Source organism: Pantherophis guttatus, chromosome 8, assembly GCF_059756535.1.
Source record: "Pantherophis guttatus breed Tessera chromosome 8, ASM5975653v1, whole genome shotgun sequence".
Lineage (NCBI taxonomy): Eukaryota > Metazoa > Chordata > Lepidosauria > Squamata > Colubridae > Pantherophis > Pantherophis guttatus.
In genome coordinates this window covers 14,127,933-14,152,429 of record NC_142070.1, presented here as the reverse complement: position 1 = coordinate 14,152,429, position 24,497 = coordinate 14,127,933, and the positions used below count along the sequence as shown (strand labels likewise).

At 41.4% G+C, this 24,497-nt stretch overlaps 1 protein-coding gene across 1 annotated transcript; it reads right to left on the bottom strand.

Moving 5' to 3' along the window:
- Positions 1-8,944: 8,944 nt before the first annotated feature.
- Positions 8,945-24,092, bottom strand: LOC117678979 (uncharacterized). Its single transcript, XM_060686970.2, has 5 exons — positions 23,860-24,092; positions 21,389-21,478; positions 19,532-19,579; positions 15,135-16,052; positions 8,945-11,020 (listed from the first exon to the last, which is right to left on the bottom strand). The coding sequence occupies exons 2-5, from the start codon at positions 21,440-21,442 to the stop codon at positions 9,494-9,496; spliced, it is 2,547 nt and encodes an 848-aa protein (XP_060542953.2). The 5' UTR covers positions 21,443-21,478; positions 23,860-24,092; the 3' UTR covers positions 8,945-9,493.
- Positions 24,093-24,497: the final 405 nt, after the last annotated feature.

The following is a 24,497-nucleotide window of genomic DNA, read 5'->3' as shown; positions in this document are numbered from 1 at the left end:
TTTTCAAATCCCAGGAATTAGTATCCTCTATGAGAGTGCATGAATTTAAACTCTGCGGCAGTAAAGAGAGGACCAATCAGCTGCCTTGGGTAAGAGGGTGATGTCATCACTTGTCACCATCCATCTAGCCTGCCTACGCTTCCCTTCTGCCCCCAGAAGGATAGTTTTCCTAAAAATAAACTGTGGTTCTCAAAATGACTAGACTGACTTTTTTTTTTTAATGAACCATCTCACTAAGGGTTCATTTGGATTTCTAAAATTATGGTGTTTCACTTGAAGGCAGGTTTATGAGTATAAACAATTGCAATGTCATCCTTGCATAGAGCCAGGATGCTCTCATACCTGAAACAAGGATGTTTCCTGCTAAAATAAGTGTTGTACAAACAATTGGTTTGTCTCAAGAGCTGCTCTCAATATCATTATTTGAGGGCTAATCATGTCTTCTGGCTTGACAGCCACTAGGTAGGAGGATGCTTGGATTAGCTTTTAAATTAAAAGGCAATTACCGATTTTTTTCCTTTGTGGCATTAATGCAATAAAGCTGTATGTTTGCTGTAGGCAGATACGGAGAAGAGGAATCTTCAGGTAGAATTTTATCAATATTTCCATTGCAGCTGTTTTTGTTGCTGAAGACTCAAGCTATTTTGGAAATCTGGCTGTAAGGCTTACTCCAAAAAGTAAGAACTACCTGTATTATTGAAAGCCATTCAATATGTTAAAATATTGAATGGCTTTGAATAATACAGGTAGTTGTCAATTTACAACCACAATTGAACCCAAAATCTCTGTTGCTAAGCAAGAAAGTTGTTAAGTGAATTTTGCCCCATTTTATGACTATTCCTGTCGTAGTTGTTGAGTGAATCACTGTAGTTCTCAACTTAATAACATGGTTGTTCAGTGAATCTGGCTTCCTTATTGGCTTTGCTTATTAGAAGGTCACAAAAGTTGATCACATAATCCTGGACCACTACAACTGTCATAAATATGAATCTATCGCCAAGCGATAGATTCATCATGTGACAATGGTCATAAATGTGAAAAATGGTCATAAGTCTGTTTTTTCAGTGCCATTGTAAATTTGAATGGTCACTAAATGAACTATTGTAAATTGAGGATTACCTGTATTTGGAAATAAATCTACAACTGAAGAAACCCACTCACTAATGAACTCTATTTTTTTTTTTTAATTACAGGAATACCTTGAAATTTATCAGACTACAGGCCCCAGAACTCTCATTCTGGTTGGTGGGAACATGGAGACATCTTGAAGTCATAGATGGGGAAAGGTCACTATTATAAGTTAAAGTGATCTTTATTTTCGTTGATCTCCTACATTCCCAAAACACTCATTCTTAGGTTGATAAGTGCACAGTCAAGTACTGTAGTAAGAAGCTTCAGGAATTTTAAATGGATGCAATCCCATTTTTATGGCTGATTGAATTGTCCATCAAATGTTGAATGTCTCCTACTTGTGACATGTATTTTTAGCTATGTTTAAAGTTTTTTTAAAAAATTAAGAAGGTTTAATGTGGAAATAGGACGGAAAAGAATGAACCGATATGAATACAAAAAGACCCTTCCTAGAAGGTTTGCCCATGGTTATGAAGAAACATTAAGAAGCCTCACACCACCAATTGCACCCAACTGGACTGAAATAAAACTTGGCCACATCCTGTTAGTGAGACATGAGCAACTGAGGCAGAGAAGCACTTAACCAAGTAGAAGGTGAACTGTGAAAGGAACAAGCAGCTTCCTCAATTCCCCACGCATAGCTCAGCCACTTCCTTGTAACACCCACAAAGAATGTTAGGAATAGCTTCCAGGAAGGGCTTCTCCCAAGCTCATTTGAAAAGCCAGTTTTTTTGACACAATATGGAGGCAAGCTTTCAAAAACACTTTTTTTAAAAAAAATCACTAATAGTCTTCAGAACAGATATTACCTCCAAAACTGGAAGTGGTTTCTCTTTGGCCAGCTTGCAATTTGAAAGTCCTTCTCCATTACGCTTCTTCTTGGTTTGTTGTTTGTTTTTTTAAATCTTATCCAATTTTACTAACTGTTGGTTCTAATAGGGTGAAGTTTAGCTGTGCTGCCAGATCTTTTTTTGGGTTTTTTTGTCTTACTGTTTTCATTGTTGGTGTATACAGTATTTCATTGTTGGTAATTTTTCATCCTTTCATCCTTGGGTTGTGAGTTGCCCACAGTTTAATTTAAAAAGGGCGTGTTAAAATTTAATTTAAGAAGGGGATATTAAAAGTATTGTTTATTATGAGAATACTGCTACAAGGTGGAACTGCAGTTTGATGATTGAACTATGCTTGGCATAATAAATAGTCTTGATTCAAATCTTAGTATTTCCAGTTTTGAAGGGCAAATATGAGGGATTTTGTTCCATGTTTTAATTATGGCTTGTTGAATAAGTCACAATTGGGTGAAATATTTGTTTAGAAGGCCAGCTTAGAGCCAATTTCATACCATATTTCATCATGGAATTGGCACCCATGTGATTTATGCTTATATCATAAAGATTTCTTCAAACTTGCAGTTTACATATTGTGCCCATTATAGGTCTACTCTGATAAATAAAAGAGGTTTATTTCATGGGTTTGCGTGCCAAAGAGAGCAGACTCATTTCCGCAGTTGTATGTTTATCCTGTTCTGATAATTATGAGGTTCAGAATATAAAAAGAACAAATGCTCTTAAAATATATTTTTCGTATCTTAATGTAGTGCTCAGACACAGACTTTCTGAATCTCTTTTTTCTTCAAAATGAATTTCCCAGACACTTCTTTATACAATAGCATCTGGAACTATATTTTAGCCAGGCCAGAGTTTCAGAAATATGTTGTCTCTATGGCTTGTGGTGCTTTTGAAACATTTTCCCTTCCCTCCAAACATTTTCAATTTCAGATGAGCTCTGCAGTTCTAAAAAGAAATAGCAAATTGTGGAATAATTTATTTATTTATTTATTTATTTATTGTGATTTATATGCCGCCTTTCTCCCTAGGGACTCAAGGCGGCTTACAAAAAGACAACTTCAATACAAATCACAATACAATACCAAATTAAAATCAGTAACCCAATTAAAACAATTTAAAATTATATCAGTGTATCCCCAAACGGATCAGTTTAATTGGCGGAAGAGCCACGTCTTCAGCTCGCGACGGAAGGAAAGAAGGTCGGGGGCTGTCCTGAGCTCAGTGGGCAATCCATTCCAGAGGGTCGGGGCTCCCACAGAGAACGCCCTCCCCCTGGGGGTCGTCAGCCGACATTGTTTGGCCGACGGCACCCTGAGGAGGCCGACTCTGTGAGAGCGCACAGGACGATGGGAGAACGGCTGGAGATGGTCCTGCAAGTACCCCGGGCCTAAGCCATGAAGGGCTTTATAGGTGAGCACCAGCACCTTGAAATGTATCCGGAGTGCCACCGGTAGCCAGTGCAGCTCACGCAGGAGAGGTGTTACACGGGAGTATCTAGACGCCCCCGTAACTACCCGCGCGGCTGCATTTTGGACTAACTGAAGCCTCCGGACACATCCCAAGGGCAGCCCCATGTAGAGGGTGTTACAGTAGTCCAACCTAGAGGTAACAAGGGCGTGAGTGACCGTGGCGAGGGCATCCCGGTCTAGGAACGGGCGCAACTGGCGCACAAGACGGACCTGTGCGAAGGCCCCCCTGGTTACGGCCGTCAGATGATCATCTAAAGACAGCCGAGAATCCAGGAGGACACCCAAGTTGCGGACCCTGTCGGAGGGAGCAAGGGTTTCACCTCCGATCATTAAGGATGGAACCTCCAGATCCCGGGATGCCGGCATCCACAGCCACTCAGTCTTGGAAGGGTTGAGTCTGAGCCTGTTCCTCCCCATCCAAACCCGCACCGCTTCCAGGCAGTGGGACATCACGGAAAGGGCATCCCTAGGGTGGTCAGGGGTGGAGATGTAAAGCTGGGTATCATCAGCATATTGATGATACCTCACCCCAAAACCACGGATGATCTCACCCAGCGGTTTCATATAGATATTAAAGAGCAGAGGAGAGAGAACCGAGCCCTGAGGCACCCCACAAGTGAGAGGCCTCTGGGAGGATCCCTGACCCCCCGCCCAAACAGACTGCAGACGGCCCGAGAGATAGGAGGAGAACCACTGTAAAACAGTGCCTCCTAACCCTATCCCCCTGAGCCGCTGCAGCAGGATACCATGGTCGATGGTATCGAATGCCGCTGAGAGGTCAAGAAGGACCAGGATGGAGGAGCAACCCCCATCCCTGGCCCGCCAGAGATCATTTACTAGGGCGACCAATGCCGTTTCCGTGCTGTGGCCACGCCTGAAACCAGATTGGTAAGGATCCAGGTAGTCAGTTTCCTCCAGGAATTGAGGGAATTGCTGTGCCACCACGGACTCAACAACCTTCGCTAAAAAGCGAAGGTTGGAGACTGGACGGTAGTTGTTAAGTACGTCTGGATCCAGGTTAGGCTTCTTAAGGAGGGGTCGAACCACCGCCTCTTTAAGCGCAGCGGGAAAGACCCCTTCCTTTAGTGAAGCGTTGACAATAGCCTGGATCCAGTCTCCAGTCACCTCCCTGGCTGCCGAAACAAGCCAGGAGGGACAAGGGTCCAGTAAACATGTGGAAGACCCCAGCCTACCCATAATCCTGTCCACGTCATCCAATGAAACAGGCTCAAACTCAACCCAGATGTCTCCACCGAGACTAGGCCCTGTCACCTCAACGGACTCTGTCCAGTCGGAGTCCAACCCGGTCCGAATCTGAGTGATTTTATCTTGCAGAAACTGTGCAAAGTCCTCAGCACGGCCCTGTAAGGGGTCCTCCCTCACTCCCTGATTAAGGAGGGAGCGGGTCACTCTAAACAGGGCTGCTGGGCGATTTTCTGCAGATGCAATGAGAGTGGCGAAATAGTTACGTTTCGCCACTTCCATCGCCACAAGATAAGACCTAATATGGGTTCTTAGTTGTGTTCGGTCGGACTCGGATCGGGAGGATCTCCAACCACCCTCCAGGCGTCTTTTCCGACGCTTCATTTCCCTGAGCTCCGCGGTAAACCAAGGAGCCGCCCGGGATCTGCGTCGGATCAGAGGCCGCAAAGGCGCGATTCGATCCAGGGCCCCCACCGCAGCCTGTTCCCAGGCCGCAACAAGGGTCTCAGATGAATCGTGGGCTAAGGAGGCGGGAAATGACCCAAGCTCCATCAGGAAACTTTCGGGTTCCATCAGGCGCCTGGGGCGGAACCATCTTACTGGTTCCACACCCCTGCGACGGGGGATGGCGGAGGAAAAGTCGAGTCTAAGGAGGGAATGATCGGTCCATGACAGAGGGTCAATAGATAGAGTCCCCTCCCCACGATCATTTAACCACTGTCCAGAGAGAAAAATAAGGTCGAGTGTGTGTCCTCCAATATGAGTTGGGCCCTGTACAATCTGAGTCAGGTCCATGGCCGTCATGGAGGTCATGAACTCCCGCACCAACTCAGATGACTCACCGGCCGATGGCAGATTGAAATCTCCCACAACCAAAAGGTTGGGGAGTTCCACCGTCAATTCGGCTAAGACATCTAGTAGTGCGGGCAGGGCTGAGGCCACGCAGCTGGGGGAGAGGTACGTGATCAACAGCCCAGACTGAACTCCAGGGTCCCATTTCAAAAGGAGGAATTCACACCCGCCAACCTGAGGAACAGTGACCTCCCTAGGCCTAAGACTTTCCTTAATAACTACCGCCACTCCTCCGCCCCTCCCCTGGAGTCGTGGCTGGTGTAGTATTCGGAAACCTGGGGGACACAAATCCACGAGAGGGACACCGCCCTCCGGCCCCAGCCAGGTCTCAGTGATACAAGCCAGGTCCGCGTCCTCCTCGTCTATAAGATCTCGGACGAGGAGTGTCTTGTTCACCACGGACCTGGCATTTAAGTACACCAGTCGGAGTCCAGGGCTCCGCACTCTGTCGCCGTCGGGGGAGCAGGATGAGCTGAGGGGGCAGGAGGGCGCCACCGCTTGAACGAAGCGGCGGCGCCCTCCTAGCCCCCCCCTCTCCCGACCTCTGCGTCTCCCAACTGTCACAAGGATTGGAAGACCCTCTCTCCGCTGAGCCTCTTTGTTCCCTCCTCCTCCCTCCCTCCCCCCACAACCATCCGACGGGCCCAATTGCTGAACCGTAAGAGCCACCCCCGGCTCAACCCTTACCACCCGCCTCCCGGGGCCCCTTAAAATTTGATTAAAAACATTAATTAAAAAACCCCTCAAACCACGCTTAGAAGCATGCCACCACTCGGGGTTCCAAAACCCGTCCTTGAGGTAGGCCTTCGATAAATTCGAAGGCCATGTCTGCGAGAGGGGGGCATCTCGCAGAGCAAGGAGGGTCGCCGAAGTGTAAGCCATAATAAATATGAGAAGTGGATGGAAAATAGCAACAGGAAACCAAGATGAGAAACAAGAGGGATAATGATGGTAAAATAGGAGTCAACCCAGGCCGGCATAACCACCGCTCTCTCACAGCGGTGGAGAATCCAAGGCTGCAACGAATGAGTCCCACAGAACCAGCCGCAGCCACCCTCTCACGGTGACTAGGTGGGGAACATCCACCGGCGGAGTCATAGAGCAGTTCCTAGGAACATGATGCAGCAGCAGTCCACCAGGATTCATAGTTCATCAGTCTGTAACTCCATAACTCTGACCAATACAACGAGACCAATAAGGCAGTAATAGGGGTGAAAAGATAAGATGTAGCACTTTACGGTGTGAGAGGAGCCAGGAGTCAGATAGCAGTTCAAATAGGGGAGATGACAAAAGTCCCAACAGACAACTGAAGATGAGTAAAACAAACAGGCCGAACCAGGAAGGCAACAGTCCGGGGGGGGGGACAAAAAATGGGGGAGGGAGAGACCCCAGGGAAGAGCAAGATGGATGGATAATTATCACTTCCCTTCCGGCCAACTCCCCGCCCCCCAAATCATCTTCAGGACCACCCGCCCCGCAGTCATAGCCTGTCCTCGCTGGGCAGTTACAGCCCAGATCTTCCCGGCCTCTCATCTCCAGTGTGACATTCACCGCCATCAACAAGGTTGCCACAGTACCCGCTGCCTTAATCTCAGCAGATTCATCGGGGGGGGGGGGCTAACGATCTTACAGCAACCATAGCGCCTGTAGCCTCCCCCGATTAGATGTAAAATCGCCGAGTGTCTGCAGCGTTTAATAGCGCCGATCCGGCCGGTAAAACTCCAACGGCCTCAGCGCGATTGCAGGGGGCGACACCGCCCTCCCAGCGGCGCCCAGCTGATGCAATCCTCTCATCGCCGTCCCTGGGTCATCCGAGAGCCGTCTTCTGTCGGAGACGGCTCATTTGAACTGTCAAAGGCTCAGCATATCGGGCAGGGGGCCGATGAGTGGAAAAACGGCCTTCCCCCGGTTTCCTGTCGCAACTCTTTCATCCCGATCTCAGCCGGCACTTCGGGGAACCGCCATCTCGCGCATGCGTAGTAGTTCTTTCATCCAATTCATTCAATAATAAACCCAATAAATCAGCAAGATACCCCCCCCCCACCTTTTGGGCACCAGGGACCAATTCCGTGAAAAAAAAATTCCACGGACTGGGGGGGAGCATAGTTTTGCACACTATGTAGATCTGTGCATGTCCCCCGCCGCTGACTTAGAGGGTTGCCTCCGGCCTCCGAGGAACTTGCCTGTTCCTCTCGGCCACCCAAGGGGTCCCTCTCTTTCCCCTGTCTCTTCAGGATAGGGTAGGTCCACAGATCTGTCAGCGGCGGTTAGCCAGTCAGGGTTTTGGTGGGGCTCATCAGAGCCCCGCCATTTCCCCGACTGCATCACCACGACCAAATAATTGGAAAGATTTTTGAATGAAATAAAATGTCTTTGCTGAAGGATGTCAGTTTGGAAAAATCCAGTTCCAAACTGGGAGTTTTTGAGACTGATTACAGATTATCAAATCTGCCAATCTGAATTTCTCTAACTAAAATCTGATAGTTTGATTTCTTCCAATATTTTTCATTGAAAATGTGGTTCATTCTATGCCTATATTAAGCTAAAATCTGGATTTTTGTAGCGTTATTTTGAATATTTGTATTTTTGTACATAATATTGCCCGGCGTGCACTTTTTACCAAACAAAACCATCTAATAGGATACATTTTAACATTACTTTCATTTGAGGTTGATACTTCTCTCTCTATATATATATATTATTATTTTTTTTCCAATTTGTGAATATTGTGTAATTCAGAGATGAAATATTTAAGGTTAGTGCAAAATATATTAGGTAATTCTGTATTGAAAAGCAAAGTAAGCAAACTGCACCCTTCCCCCTGTTCCAAAGAAACAGTGTCTGAATTTAATTGTAACCTGAAAATGTTCCTTGTAAACAAAGGGACTATCCAGCAAAAGTTTGGGGGACCTTCAGGCAAAGGGGATTTTTCAGCTTTTTGTTTCCTTTTTTTCTTCATAAGAGTTTGCCCTAAGAAAAAGAGGCACTCAAGAAGGCTTACAAATAAAAGATTCTGCAATATTGCATGCTAACTCAATGCTCACTGTCAGGAGTTTGATCCTGACTGACTGAAAGTTGACTCATCCTTCCATCCTTCCAAGGTTGGTAAAATGAGAACCCAGATTGTTGGGGTCAATATGCTGATTCTGTAAACCCCTTAGAGAGGGCTGTAAAAGCACTATGAAGCAGTATATAAGTCTAACTGCTATTGCTATTGCTAAAAAACAGGACCTTTATGTAATCAAAACACTTTGTGGAAATTAAGTTATATTTGTATCAGTGCTTCCCTTGACAAATTCTATTTAGGATAAAAATCCCGGATGCAGAGAACACATTATAGCCTCTGCCCAAAGATACATGCAGCTTAGGAACATCCCTTTTCTATTTTGAATCTGAGAATAAAAATTGGGTGAACTATTCCTTAAAAATATTCCTGAGACGTCAATGAAAAATAATAATTTATTTTACAGTTTACAAAGGGGGAATATGTAGAGTTAAACATGTGATGTTGGAGCCATAATACTAAACAAATAAATAAATCAGATCCACAGCAGGTTGCACAATGTGATGATATATCAGTCAAGGCTCATTCACGCTCGCAAGTCATCACTTCATGCCCACCCTTTTAGGAGCAGATATGTAATATGAAGAACTGAACCTGAGCTTTGATTTTATTTCCTATTTACTGACAATCAAAATTCCACAGGTGAAGCTACATATTCATTGCAAGCAAAATGGCTCTACTTAGAAACAAAAGCTCTGAGCATTGTTGGCTCATGTCTATCAAAACCTGACATGTTTTTTTCCTTCTCTTAATGGCTCTCTAGTTTGCCTTAACTGCACTTATTCTGAAGTCTGATTGATCTTTAGAAAAAATAACTGGTTTAAGGACTATTGACTTGGCTTCTACAAATAGGCTCTGTATTTTTTCCCCTGTGCCATCCCAACAGTTCTCATTGCTGTAAGTGTACTGCTCATTCTTCTCTTTGGTTAGTAATCACTAGTTAAATCATTGCTCTCACTTCCTTGACTTAGAGATTCACTGTCGGAAGCTGCACTGTCTGAATGAGTGCTGCTGTTATTATCCTCACTTGCTTCAGATTCAGTTTCATTTGAATCCTCCGTTGTATCTGCAGCACTCTCGCTGCTGGACTGGTTTGCTGAATCGCTCTCATTGTCACTGTTGGATTGGCTGTCACTCTCACTGCTGTCTGCTTGATTGTTATCTTCATTCTCACTGCTACTCTCAGCATCACTCTCACTGCTGCTGCTGCTTTCACTTTCACTGCTGCTATCAGATTTGCTGTCACTCTCACTGCTGCTGCTGCTGCTTTCACTCTCACTGCTGCTACTGTCACTCTCACTGCTGCTACTGTCATTCTCACTGCTGCTATTGCTATCACTCTCACTCTCACTGCTGCTACTGCTATCACTCTCACGGCTGCTGTCAGATTCACTGTCACTTTCACTGCTGCTACTGCTATCACTTTCACTGCTGCTGTCGGATTCACTGTCACTTTCACTGCTGCTGTCGGAATCACTGTCACTTTCACTGCTGCTGTCAGATTCACTGTCGCTTTCACTGCTGCTGTCGGATTCACTGTCACTTTCACTGCTGCTGTCGGAATCACTGTCGCTTTCACTGCTGCTGTCAGATTCACTGCTGCTGTCGGATTCACTGTCGCTTTCACTGCTGCTGTCGGAATCACTGTCGCTTTCACTGCTGCTGTCGGAATCACTGTCGCTTTCACTGCTGCTGTCAGATTCACTGCTGCTGTCGGATTCACTGTCGCTTTCACTGCTGCTGTCGGATTCACTGTCGCTTTCACTGCTGCTGTCGGAATCACTGTCGCTTTCACTGCTGCTGTCGGATTCACTGTCGCTTTCACTGCTGCTCTTGGATTCACTATCACTCTCACCACTGCTGTCGGATCCATTGCCAGTATCAATGCTGCTTTCAGATTTACTGTCACTTTCGCTGATGCTCTCATTCTCACTGTCATTCTCACTGCTGCTCTCAGACTGGCTCTGGCTGCTGTCGGGTTGACTCTCACTCTCGCTGCTGACAGATGGGCCACCATTCTCACTGTCATCACTGCCTGAGTGCCTGCTACTTTCATTGTTTTCCTGTTGGCTTTCATTGTCTTCAGCTTTGCTGTCTGACTGCTCACTGCCAGCATAACTGCTTTGCTCCTCTTCCTCTCCTAAAGATGTGCTTTCCCCATCACTGGCCTGACTGGGGAGATCTTGCTGGCTGCTGTTTTCTGAGCCTTCAGAACCTTGGCTTTGGTTGGGTTCGTCCCCTTGCATCAATTCATCACTGAAGCTGTACACACCGTTGCTCTCATTTTCACTGGTGTCCTCGTGGCCACTGCTACCTTCCCCGTCACTTCTCTGTGGAGTCCAGATGGTATCTTGACGGGGGATTTCATGGCTGGGTATATTCATAACCTTATCATGCATGTTACCACCACTTGTCGTGCTATTATTTACAGCTGCAGTGTTGTTCTTTGTGTCCTGATGACAAAAAGGAAAGCATAAACTAAGTATATCAAGAAGCAGCCTTAAAAGCCTTAAAGCCACATTAATCAAAGCTTTCAATGCAATCATCACCACTGAAGCCAGTAGATATGGAGCTTCACTCTATTGTGCCCAAATATATATCTAGTAGGCTGAATCAATACAGTCACATCCTACAAAGCAACATGGGTCAAAATACTATGAGATAATATAAAAGTGATGGCAATTCTAAACATAGGAACAGCAAAGACTGGGGTGTACAGAACAGAATGACAGAGTTGGAAGGTATCTAGAAGGTTTTCTAGTCCAACACCATGCTCAACAGGAGATCTTATATCAGGAGTCCACAACCTCTGGAGCACAGCCCACTACCAGGCTGTGGCCTATTCGGAATTGAGCCACATGAGTGGCTGGCCGGAGCAGGCACGCGCAGTTTAACTTGTGCGAGTTACGGGCTGGCGGGCAATTGTATGGATGCTCGCTTGCCTGCTGTTTGTGCAAGTCGAGCTGCGTGCATGCCAGCCCAAGGGCTGTGTGCATGCACACGCTTGCCTGCCACTCATGCAGCCCAGTTCCCTTCTCACCCCCACCCAGCCAGGCCACCAAGCCGCAAAAGTTGGGGACCACTGCCCTATACCGTTTCAGAGCAATAGTTGTCCAATCTTTTCTAAAAAACCTCCAGTGTTGGAGCACCAGCAGTGGGTTTCAAATCCCATCACTACCGGTTCGTTCATGGATGTGTGCACACTCGTGCGTGCATCACTTCTGCGCATGCACAGAAGCTTCTGTGCATGCGCAGAGATGTCCGGGCAAGTGGATAGAGCCTCCCGCTGCTTCTGGTTTGCCTGATCCAGAGCAAATCAGTAGCAACCCACCACTGTGGAGCACCCACAACTTTTGAAGGCGAGCTGTTCCACTGGTTAATTGTTCTCACTGTTAGGAAGTTTTTCCTTAGTTCTAGGTTGCTTCTCTCCTTGATTAGTTTCCATCCATAGTTTCTTGTCTTGCTTTGAAAAAATAGGTTGACCTCCCTCTTCTTTGTGGCAACCCCGTAAACATTGGATATCTTTTCTTCCCCAAGTCTTCTTCACTAGATTTGGCCTAATACTTTGACATGGTACCCTTTAGAGATATACTGGCCTTCCATTGTAACTTGTTATAAGACTTTCAGTTTAATCTGAGGCAACCCCTCAACACCAACATCTGTTTATAAAACAAGATCAAATCAAACTCCCGAAATTTGCAGGCATCATTTTTTTCTGTCAGAGGAGCAGAACTTCTTTCTAGAGTCCTAGATAATTTATTTATTTATTTATTATATTTCTATACCGCCTTTCTCCCGTAGGACTCAAGGCGGTGTACAGTCAAGAAAAATATAGACACAAAAACATCATAAAATTGCTAATTAAAATTATTACTTAGTTTGGTCAATTAAATAAAACCCAGAATTAGATAACATTTAAAAAATCATTCACATGTTCGTATGTTTAGCCCCGCCTGTTGGAACATCAGGGTCTTGAGGGCACGGCGGAAAGCACGGAGATCAGGGATATTCCGTATCTCCGGGGGCAGTTCATTCCAAAGGGCTGGAGCCCCCACAGAGAAGGCCCTCCCCCTGGGAGTCGCCAGTCGACATAATTTGACTGACAGTACCCTGAGTAGTCCCTCCCTGTGAGAATGAACTGGTCGGTGGGAGGCTATTGGTGGCAAAAGACAGTCTCGTAGGTAATGTGGTAAATGTAACTGAATTGAAATACAAATTAATTACCAAGGCTTCTTTGTAGTCATTATTTGTTGCCTTTCCTCCAGTATACCCAGTGCTTTCTTCTCATTGCGGTAAATTGGGCTGAATGCTTAGTCCAGAACTACCTAATTCTGAGGCTGAGAATGGACTTCAGTTGGGTTCCTTGATCACTGTGAGAATAAGCTGCCTTCAATAATGGCCAGCATCTAGGCTGCTGTTACTCTGTCCTTTTTAGACCTTTTCCTACTCAGCAAACCAACTAGTGATTATTAAAGGTAAACAGATAGGCAGCTGTGGGTAATAATGTTGGAGTTGGAATGAGAGAAAAGTTGGATTGTGTTTGTTTGTTTTTTAAATAAAGCTTGAAACAGCCTAAGGCAAATAGAAAGAGATGCTTTTCTCCAGCAGTAGGACTCACAAGTAGTAGTAGTGAAGGAGAAGTATTAGAAGCTGTTGTAGAACTGGGGAAGAGTGGAGTAGTGAGCAGTAAGTACTAGCTTTTGAGTGCTTGCGTAGTTGTATTATTTCTCTTGAATCTGGGTATACTGAAAAGAACGCATGACAAATTGGTGGCAGAAGTGGGATATCCAACACAAGGGGGAAACCACACAAGTGGAGATGGCTGAAACTCAAGCAGTTCAGTTCACCCACACACTATGAAAATAAAACAAGCTTTGGCCCTTTGCAGAGTTCAGATTTTGCAGGAATTAACCAGCATCCTGGCTGCAGAAACCAGGTCTCTTACCAGAGCTTACACCAAACACACTGAAAAAGCAAAAGTGACAGATTCTCCCTCCGGAAAGGTTCTTACCTTGATAGAGACAGGTATGCCTTTTGCTTTGGTAAAGCCAAAGCAAAAGGCAGACTAGCCAGAAATGGGGCTAGGCCCAGATACTTGGGCTAATTTGATTATAGAACTGATAAGGCAGCAGCAGGAAGAAAGGCTGTGGTTAATAAAAGAGGAAGAAGAGCTACTTTGGAAGGAGAAAGGAAGGAAAGATAAGCTGGAATAAGAAGGAGTGAAACAGAGGTAAGACAGGAAGAGTTTAAGGGGCTGATGGACCTATTTAAAGGGATACAGTAACCAGAAGAGAGAGATTCAATTCTAAAGTTTCCAGAACACATATTGGACTGCTTGAATTTAAGCCATCTCCACTTGTGTGGTTTCCTTGAGTTGTATGTCCCACTTTTTTTTATGGATATCCCCAAAACAAAAAATTCCAAGTTGTCCAAGGAATACAACATAGAAGCCTATTTCACAATGTTTAAAAGAATAGCTACCTCTTGTAAGTGGCCTGAGAGGGAATAGTGGTCAGACTAGCCCCATATTTAATGGGAAAGGCTTGGAGAGCTTATAGTCGTCTTCCCGCAAGAGAAGTAGATTACACTCATGTCGAAGAGATAATCCTATACAGATACGTCACTCCCTACACCTATAGACTGAGATTTAGGAGTTACACATACATGAAGAGATTCATGAAAAACGGGCAAGGTTGGAAGATCCAGGCAGGAAATGCACAACTATTTGTCTGAAATGGTACAGAAATGCTTGAGCAGGGAAGACCTCCAAGCCAAGGTATCTTCCAGCTCTGTTATTTTGTATTGTGAAATGGTTGAGGCCAGAGCAAAGAAAAAGTGGTCATTTCCCAGACTCCCCAGCCTATCACACCCTGAAGATTATGGATATCAAGGAGTTCCAATTTGAATACAGTACTTCTGACCAACATCGGAGGAGAGGAAAACTGACTTAACAGTTAAATGTCCTTCAGATCATTGAGACTGTAAGCTAATTTAACTTTCAAAATACAGTAACATTGAAGGAAATGTTCCTCTTCTTTATTTCTTCCTCAATCCCTAGTAGCTGTTTACATGCCTGGAAAATCAGTCTGAGGAAAACAAATACAGCAAAATTTTTATATGCCATGATACTAACACCACTATCATCTGTAAAATGAGGATGGTTTGATCTTTTCTAGCCACGAATAGTAGGTATATCTTTTGGATAATTAGAATAGAATAGAATAGAATAGAATAGAATAGAATAGAATAGAATAGAATAGAATAGAATAGAATAGAATAGAATAGAATAGAATAGAATAGAATAGAATAGAATAACAGAGTTGGAAGGGACCTGGGAGGTCTTCTAGTCCAACCTCCTGCCCAGGCAGGAAACCCTACACCACTTCAGACAAATGGTTAGCCAACATCATCTTAAAAACTTCCAGTGTTGGAACATTCACAACTTCTGGAGGCAAGTCGTTCCACTGATTAATTGTTCCAACTGTCAGGAAATTTCTCCTTAGTTCTAAGTTGCTTCTCTCCTTGATTAGTTTATAATTAATATAAATAATTAAATAAATAGCTCACCTTAGTATTGCCATTTGAGTCCAGCCCATCGTTTCTTTTCTTTTCAAGGCATGTCACACGCTTGGTTTCAGGGCTTACATCACCACGACCTTGAAAACCTTCTTCATTATCAGTGTTGAGAGAATCATCCACAGTGTCTGCATCACCCTCTCCTTCCTTGTTTGGGTTGGTTATTTTTGTATCACAAGCCTGAGTGTTATTCCTATCACTATGGGTTTCTGTTGCATTTTCTCCAAGGTTTGTTGTACTTTCTGAGGTTCCATCTCCCCAACCATCACTAGAACCTTCTTCATTGGGATCTCCACCATTACCGCTTCCACCTTCATCAATGTATGCCCAATGTATACTTTCCCCATGGACCTCACTTCCCATCTGTATATTTACTGTATTATCTCCGGGCCCATCAATTGCATATCTATGTTCATCCGTGTCAATAAAGCTTTGGATGTGATTGCCCTGGAGTCTTCTACTGTCTCTGAATTCAGTTTGATCATTAATTTGATCTTCAGTGCCATGCTGCTCATCATTTGGATCACTCTCAAAAAGTTCTCCTGGTGCATTATAGTTAATATTCTCTTCCCCAATTCCATAACTGGAATCACTGAAATATTCACCTTCTAAAGTAACTTCTTGTCTTTCAGGAGCATTTTCCTCTGCAGGCATATGTTCTCTGTTTTCATTTATTCTCAGATTATCTTCAGGTCTTCCACCTTCATTTTCACTGACATAAACAAAATCAGCAGCTCCATTAACTCTATCTGCATTTGTAGTAGATTCTTCTGTTCTGCATTCTTCTTGGCCAGGGCCGATACTCCTTCCATATTCACAATTAATATTTCCACTGGTATATCCTGGGTTGTTGAGTAAAACTCTGAAGTCTTCTCCACCGTTGTCATGATGAACAGCATTTGATAAATCCTATAAAGGAGGGAAATATTAAGAACAGGAGTAAAGAAAGAGAAATGAAAAGTGTGACATTTTAAAGGTGAACTTAAAGGTTGAATTTGTGTTCCGTTGCTATCAGTGGTGGTAGCATAAAAACCTAAGTAGAGTCTTGAAAAATCAACTCAAAGCTGAGCTAATCAGGTTTCTGCTCTCAGAGTAGCAACATAGCAACATAAGAACCAGAGGTGGGTTTCAGCAGGTTCTGACCAGTTCTGGAGAACCAGTAGCGGAAATTATGAGTAGTTCGGAGAACCGGTAAATACCACCTCTGACTGGCCCCACTCCCATCTATTCCCTGCCTGCTGAGTCCCAGCTAATCAGGAGGAAATGGGGATTTTGCAGTATCCTTCCCCTGGAGTGGGGTGGAAATGGAGATTTTACAGTATCTTTCTCCTGCCACACCCACCAGGCCATGCCCCGCCCACCAAGCCACACCCACAGAACCGGTAGTAAATATTTTTGAAACCCACCATTGATATGAACGTCCCAGCACCATTGCACAATTTGTAGTTGATGTAAAAAAGATTCAAAACTGGACCATAAACTAAGTAGCTGAGAAAATTCAAACAAGATATCTGTTTCCTGATAATAACTATCTGAGTAATCTGAATAAAATACTAATAAAAATAATAAAATACTAACAAAAAATCATCCCCCCCCCAGCACCTATTGTTATGTAGCTAAATCAGCATTATCCATGTTCAGGAAAGAGATATTATGAAGCTTGGGAGGACCCTAATATTTGCAAACATATGAAATATTTTTTTAGAAAAGAAGGAAAAGGGGAGAGAAGGCAAAACAATTCAATGAGAAATGAAGATAATTTAGAATATTAATTAACTATAGGAAGAAAAGACAGAAACTGAATAGAGGGCCTATGGGATAAAATATTCTTAAGAGAGTGAAAGAATGATTGAAAGATTAAACATGAACAGCTATCCTGAATAGGGGTATCTGCAAGGTATGGTTGAAAAAGTTGATGGCTGCTACTGCAATTGAAGCTCTGCCTGTTTTTTTAACATGTGACTCAAAACATTTTGTTATAGTCTTATTTACATTTTGTTGTTATCAGTTTCTAATCTGCAAGCTACACTTCAATTCTGGCACAAGGAGGTAAGTAGAAGATTTACTACACTATCAAAAAATCCAGAATTTTACATGCTGTCATCAAGGTAATCAGATCATATCTACTTACTGACCTGAACAATTACTTGTCTTTTGTCTTTGCTTGTTTTGGTCAGGTTGAACAAAACTCTAACAAATGCATGATGGCACTATTAAATTGGATGTGGATAATTCCCTACTTATGGGTTGGCATTGAGATCTGGTTGTCCCATGGATGTTTAGTTTTCCAGTGAGAAGTTTTCCAAGGCTTCGCATTACCAGCAGTGTTGTATGAAAGAAAAGTTGTTTTGCTCATTTTTTACAAATTAGTACCTCGCTTTTTAATAAAATCTGCTCACAACAGGAGATCTATATTTGTATGCCAACATCAATAATAACTCAAACACAAAAGAGCACAACTGTCTTGAGTGGTTTAAAAACATTTTTTTAAAGAAAAGCTTGGCAGGCTTCCTAAATTAAAATTATTTGCAAGGAAGGATGATCATTATTTCCCATGGAAAGGGAGATTCTGTAATTGAAACTCATGAGTTTCAAAAAGTCCCCAATCTCGGCTAAACAAGTTTATTTACTAAGAAGCAGCCTGGTCTGGATTTTATTCCCTCTGTGTGACAAAGTCATAAACAGGGGATAAGTCTGAGATAAAGAATATTGGGGAGCAGAGACTGAAATGACAAATACAAGCAATTTATCTTTTTAAACAATAATAGATCCAAACAACTGTAATTAAGAGCCTAGTTTATTAATCATGCTGATTGTCTCTGCCACATTCTTTACTTTTCAATATAATCATGTCATTGCTTTTAAAGAAAAATATCTTTAATAATATATTTTCTAACACTTTTAAAAACACAATTCATTCCCCCGTTGATAGGATTTCCTATCTTCCAACTGATAGGGCTCTCTTGCTTGATCTGAAGGATGATAATGACAGATGGGCAGAGTGCTGTTGTTAGGTTTGAGCCAAATATTGGCACCTGTGCTAGAAACTAAAACAGGAGCTTAATTTGGCACAGACAGGAAAACCACTGTTCCTTAACTATTAGTTTGTCAGGAAGTACCAAGTTAAACCTGGACAGAATGTCAGAATTCAAAAGCATGCAAGATCAAAAATGACACAGTTGATATAAAGATAGCATCACCTGTTCCTTCTATTTCCGTCACTAAGAAAAATGCCAGAAGAGTCAATGTATTACAGTTGACCTTTTCCCACCCACCCAATCCACTTCTCTTAAACTAGAAAAATATCCCAGCTAGTAAGCCTTTGATTCTGAAAAGGCATAACACAATAATCAATTTCTACTGTGAATGGAGAAGGTTGGAAACCATTGGTGGTCTCCGAAAACCTAAATCTAGCCATGTCTACATTTGTTACCAAACTGCATGAATTCTAATGGCAATTATTAAATATACAGGGAGAATGTTGAACCTTAATTAACACAAAACCATTTGAAAATATGGAAATAACTATAAAACAAATACAATTTCTGTCCTTGTCCCACTCATTTTCTTGACTTGTTCTGCTTACTTTTGGACATTTCACCCTTGTCATACCACTCAAAGCCCAAGATTTTTGAACAAATAATTTGACCTTATCCTGGTAGCAAACTCCTGTTTTTTGACATAAGTAACATGTCATATTAGGAGGTTTACTGTCCCTCTTCCAGCTTATATATCACAATAATTCCTACTTTGCCTTCAAGATTTTTTTTGGTATTTGTTCCTATTCCTATGCCAGTTACCTCAGGATAAACACCTTGCAATTTTGTTGAATTATACAAATGAATTACTGCATAAACTATCCAGGATAGCACAGAGATAGTTTCTTTCTCAAGATGAAGGGGTTTTATGATACCTGAGACTAAAAAAATTCAAAACACCTTTCTACCCCCTTGTTATATTAAAGTGACTGTCCTTTCATAAAACAACTGTCCTTCCATTATTCCAAATTCAGAGAATGTTATCTCACCCTTCGTAATGGTTTCGTAAGAGCTATAGAAGATATTGGTGGAACAGAACTCTCAGTGTAATAAATGCAGTCCAAAATTATTATGTTTATTAAGCTGTTCCTCCCCTACTCTTAACCATATCTCCAGTGTAATGTGGCATGGCTAACACTATTTCTTTTTAATCTGCTCAATCCTCGATAAATTGTATTCTGGAGAAAGGCATGAAAACAAATGATTCTAAACTATATTGGAGTTCTTAGCAATGAGAAAAGCAGTATAGAAATAATATCCTAAACCAATTAACTATACACATATTTTAAAAGAAATCTGATATCGTCATAGTATAATTAGGTTACATACACATGCTGTAATATTACTCACCTCATTTTCTCCATTGCTAATAATATTCCTTTGTTCATGTTGAAGAAGCTTGTAAATCAGAAAAACAATTGAAACAGGAATTAAATTTTATTGAAAATAATAATCGGTGCAGAACATCCAGAATATTTCTGCTTGATTTATAAATGGCATTGCAGAAATTTATGCAATATGACATAACAATCTGGTAAAGAATGGAGAGGAAGGCTTAAACAAAAGAGGTTGTGAGCACTCCATAGAAGTAATCTATTTAATTTGTACATGCTCCAAGAAAAGTTATTTGATTTGTCACTTAAATGAATTCATTTTGCACTTTGTCATCGGTTCTTTGAATATTTATTTCTACCTCTTTCTAATATGATAATGATTAACTTTCAAAATGGAGTACTCACCCAATATGAGTATAGTAAAGTAAATAAATAGCACACTACTGAATAATAAATTACCAGATAATTAATTGCTCCTGAGCAGGAGTTATGTTCTCTTTGATCAGATGTGGCATGATAAAATCATTGCTTAACAATTGAGTATGGAACATTTTCATCAAGAGAGTGATGTGATCCATAAGAGCATAATGAAAATTCTGGGCCACGTTGTAGTTGACACCTACAGAGTTGTGTATGTGTAACTTTGGCATGTTACTGAATTAATTGTCAGACAACATCCTGGAACCTCCTAAGCATTTTCCTGATGGATGTCTACCTAACTCTAGGTACAGCAATGGATTGGGGTGGTTGTCGGGTTTTTATATAAAAATATCCAATTTGCATCTTGAGCAAAATACAAATTAGCACAACTTCTTTGGATTGGGCGGTGTCAAATTTTATTGCAAATAAATAAATGGACAAACTGGTGTTTTAAACCTGCAATTTTTGGAATTTTACCGTGCTGTTTGCAACTGGAATAAATGCATGTACAAAAGTGCAACATCCACAGAAAAGTCACTTGAAAAATGGGAGCATACTAGGAAAAGTAGTTTTAAAAGTGATTTCTCAAAGAATTGCATTAAAATATGCAAACATCCTATGGACTTCTTTTTTTTTTTTTTTTACTGAATTCTGAGAGTGACGTAGAATTAAACCAAAATGGGAAGACCTACATCCTCTGTTCTATGTAAGAACAGTTGCAGGAATTGGATCAAGGGTGAAATCCAGTAGGTTCTGACAGGTTCTGGAGAACCGGTAGCGGAAATTTTGAGCAGTTTGGAGAACTGGCAGCGGAAATTTTGAGTAGTTCAGAGAACCAGCAAAACCACCTTTGGCTGATAGTGGGGTGGGTATGGAGATTTTGCAGAATCCTTCACCTGCCACTCCCACCAAGCCACACCACGCCTATCAAGCCACACCCACAAAACTAGTAGTAAAAACATTTGGATTTCACCACTGAATTGGATATATCAAGTTTAATGAAAAGAAGAACAAGGGGGTGACATAATAGCAGCATTCCAATATCTAAGAAACTGCCACAAGAAAGAGGGGTCAAGCTATTCTTGAAAGCACTTGAAGGCAGGACAAGAAGCAATGGACAGAAAGTAGTGAAGGATATAACCAACCTAGAACTAAAGAAAAGTTTCAGGACAGTTAGAACAATTAATCAGTGGAATGGCTTGTCTTCGTCACTGGAAGTTTTTAAGAAGAGACTGGACAGCCATTTGTCTGAAATGGTAGAAGGGTTTCCTGCTTGATCATGGGGTTGGATTAGAAGACCTCCAAAGTCTCTTCCAACTTTATTATTCTGTGCTAATAATCTTTGCTTTCCTGTAGAAGAATATTCATTCTCCCCCCCCCCGCCCCCATAAACTATGCAGTTTCAAATGAAAAACTCTGACATTAATTCCATGAAGCCATAAAAAAGACTTACCGGGAGTGCCCAAGCTGTTACAACAATACAAAGAAACACAATTGTTTTCTTCATCCTCACCGACAGGCACAGCTTGACCTTGGAAACAAGCTGTAAATAAAGAGATCATTCAATGAACATGAAATCCAAACACACCGTAGAAGGTATACAGTAATATATATACAGGTTTCACAACATGTTCTGTGCTGTACTATTCAGGACACAAAGGAAAATGGAACATTAAAGAAATAGGATGTGCATGTTACTACGTGAATGCTCTGCAGTTCTTCTCTGGATAAAGGCGGGATAGAAATGAAATAAATAAAAATAAAAATAAATAATACTCCATCCCATCCCTTCCCTTCCCCGACAGCTGGCCAGCAGTATTTGTTCATAGAACGTACTCTGAACTCTGAGACTTTTTTGGGGTCTCTCCTCACCAACCCTTAACCCAAAGATTTTTTTTAAAAAAAACAAATCTCTTTTATACTTTGCAAAATTGGGGTGCCTATAGGTTTGCTGATAACTACCTGCGTGGGAGGAGGGTTGTATGGCTGTAGCTAGGAAACATGTTTATACAGGCAAGCAACATTTGGTGAATGAGAGGTACTAAGTCTATATGAGCCTAATGATGCAAACTAGTTGTGGACACCTCACCCATGTGGGATTAGCATTTTTTCTTGTTGGCTTCCACCATCTTCCCTCCCCTCCTCCCATTTTAAAATGCTGATACAGTTTATTTCAAAATATTCTGGTTTAGTGAACTGACTTTTACTGAGTCAAACTTTTGTTTGGTCTCTCTTTAATATATATATATATATATATATATATATATATATATATATATATATATATAGATAGATAGATAGATAGATAGATAGATAGATAGATAGATAGATAGATAGATAGATAGATAGATAGATAGATAGATAGATAGATAGATAGATATATAGATATATAGATATATAGATATATAGATATATAGATATATAGATATATAGATATATAGATATATAGATATAGATGATAGATAGATAGATAGATAGATAGATATATAGATATATAGATATATAGATATATAGATATATAGATATATAGATATATAGATATATAGATATAGATATATATATAGGCTAACAATAGATTTTTTTTAAAAAATGGTAGTGAAGATAGATTATTAAAGGTAACAATAAGAGACTAAATTACAAATCCACCGTTGTTCCTTCTGTAAACTCTTCAAAATTACCCATTTAAAACAGATCTTTCTCAGTCTTATTATGACCTAATCGTTTCTCTTTTCATAATCTCAGCAATCCCTTCTCAATTAGTTTGGTTAACCTCAATTTCTGTCAATAGATGCTGAAAATACATTTGTCTTTTTCCATTTATAAATGTGTGATTGATCAAATTAGCCATTTTGCTGTTGCTTATACTCTAGCTGAACTATGGCTTTAACATGAATCACAATTAATTAACTAAAACACCATATTATATCATTGTGGTGCATTTTATGTGTTAACTTCTTTAGAAACATATTGGGTATAGAGGACAGATTGCTATTATTGTCATTGCTGCTGTTGTTGTCTCCTAAACACTTTTCACTAAACGACTTTGAATATTAATAGACATATTCTGAATCCCTGTAAATTACAGAAGGACCAACACCTCGCACCATCTTTAATGTCATTCCATTCTGTATAAAGTTGCCTGGGATGTGATTGATTTAGCTATATGGAAGAATTTCCAAAAATAAAACATTTGAGACTCATTTCATTGAAGATACACATTGCCTCAGTTCATATCATGGATATGATGCACCTGCTATCTGCACATTAACAGTTTCTCCCTTCCAAAATAATGTATATGGTGGCTTAATCTGATAGTCTGCTTTTCCCAATATGCTAAATTAGCACATGGACTTACAAAATAACCTGCCCAAGAGTACATTAACAAGCTTTATAAAGTCTACTGCTTTCCATCAAATGTGAGGCGATATTCTCCAAGTTTAATTTGAAACATTTTAGTCTTGCGATAGATATTTCACCTCCTCACTGGAAGTAGTTGAGTATACAGAGAATGAAAATAGGTCAGATAGAGTGAGTATCTCTTGCTTTTTTTTTCTTTATTTTTTTCACAATCCTTCCCCAGACAAGGCTGGTCTGAGTTATGACTTTATTTACAAAGCCTTGTGATACCGATTTGCACATTGTACAATTTAAACAAGAGCTTTTCTTCAAAGTCATTCAAACCTTTTAACTACAACATTATTGCATATTCAATATTATTCAGTATTTTCTTCTTAACATTTTGATATGCATCTCATCTCATATAACGAGCTATCTAAATTATGCTGCATCTTATACTTTAAACGGGACTCTAGTCCATAAAAGCAAATGTCCCAATAAATCTATTAACTTCCAAGATACCATGAGTCCTTTCTGTTGTTCTAACAGAAATGAAATAGGCGAGGGTCAAACTCTCTGATTCCTTACCTTGGCTTCCAAGAAAGAAACTACCTTTGAGATCTCAAATGACTGCGACAAGTCTGATGGAAGGTTTCCCTGTCACCTTTGAACCTTCTGAAATTTAAATGCTTGCCTAGGTACGATCCTAACCAATCATTGCTCTTGGGGCGCTGTACGATGCAACTTTGGTGGTGAAGTACATATTAACTGCCCACGCTTCCTTAACAAGCTTTCCTAGCCCCCCAAATCAACCCGGTTCCAGTGTGACTAGACCGCTTTCTATCCACTTAATTAAAAAGCTCACATGAAATGAGTTCTCTTAAATATATAGAATCAGTTGGCTGCAGCAATGAGCTGTGCTAGACACGGTGACCTAGACATTTTTTTTTTCTCCATTGTGGTCATTCAGATTTATAATCAACTTTCTCCAGGGAATGGGCTTTCTTGGTGTATCCTCTGGCTTGTTTAATTATTGAGGCATTAATTAACCAAGTAGCATGATAAAAATTGCTCAATCGATGTGTCATAATACATTCATACTCTCCTTATGCAAAACAGATACAAGCGTGGGAGTGAATGGAAGTTAATAGATTATCCAGTAAACCTATTAATACGGGGAGACAGAAACTTCTGCACAGTAAATTGAATCATATATATATATATAT

Bases quoted from the DNA above. Each gene is read 5' to 3' on its own strand.
- LOC117678979 (XM_060686970.2), bottom strand. From the start codon at position 21,442: ATGAAGAAAACAATTGTGTTTCTTTGTATTGTTGTAACAGCTTGGGCA. The intron at 16,053-19,531 runs GTGAGTAATATT...CCTCCTTTATAG, and splicing joins TTAGCAATGGAGAAAATGAG to GATTTATCAAATGCTGTTCA. The intron at 11,021-15,134 runs GTGAGCTATTTA...TTTTGTCATCAG, and splicing joins ACTCAAATGGCAATACTAAG to GACACAAAGAACAACACTGC.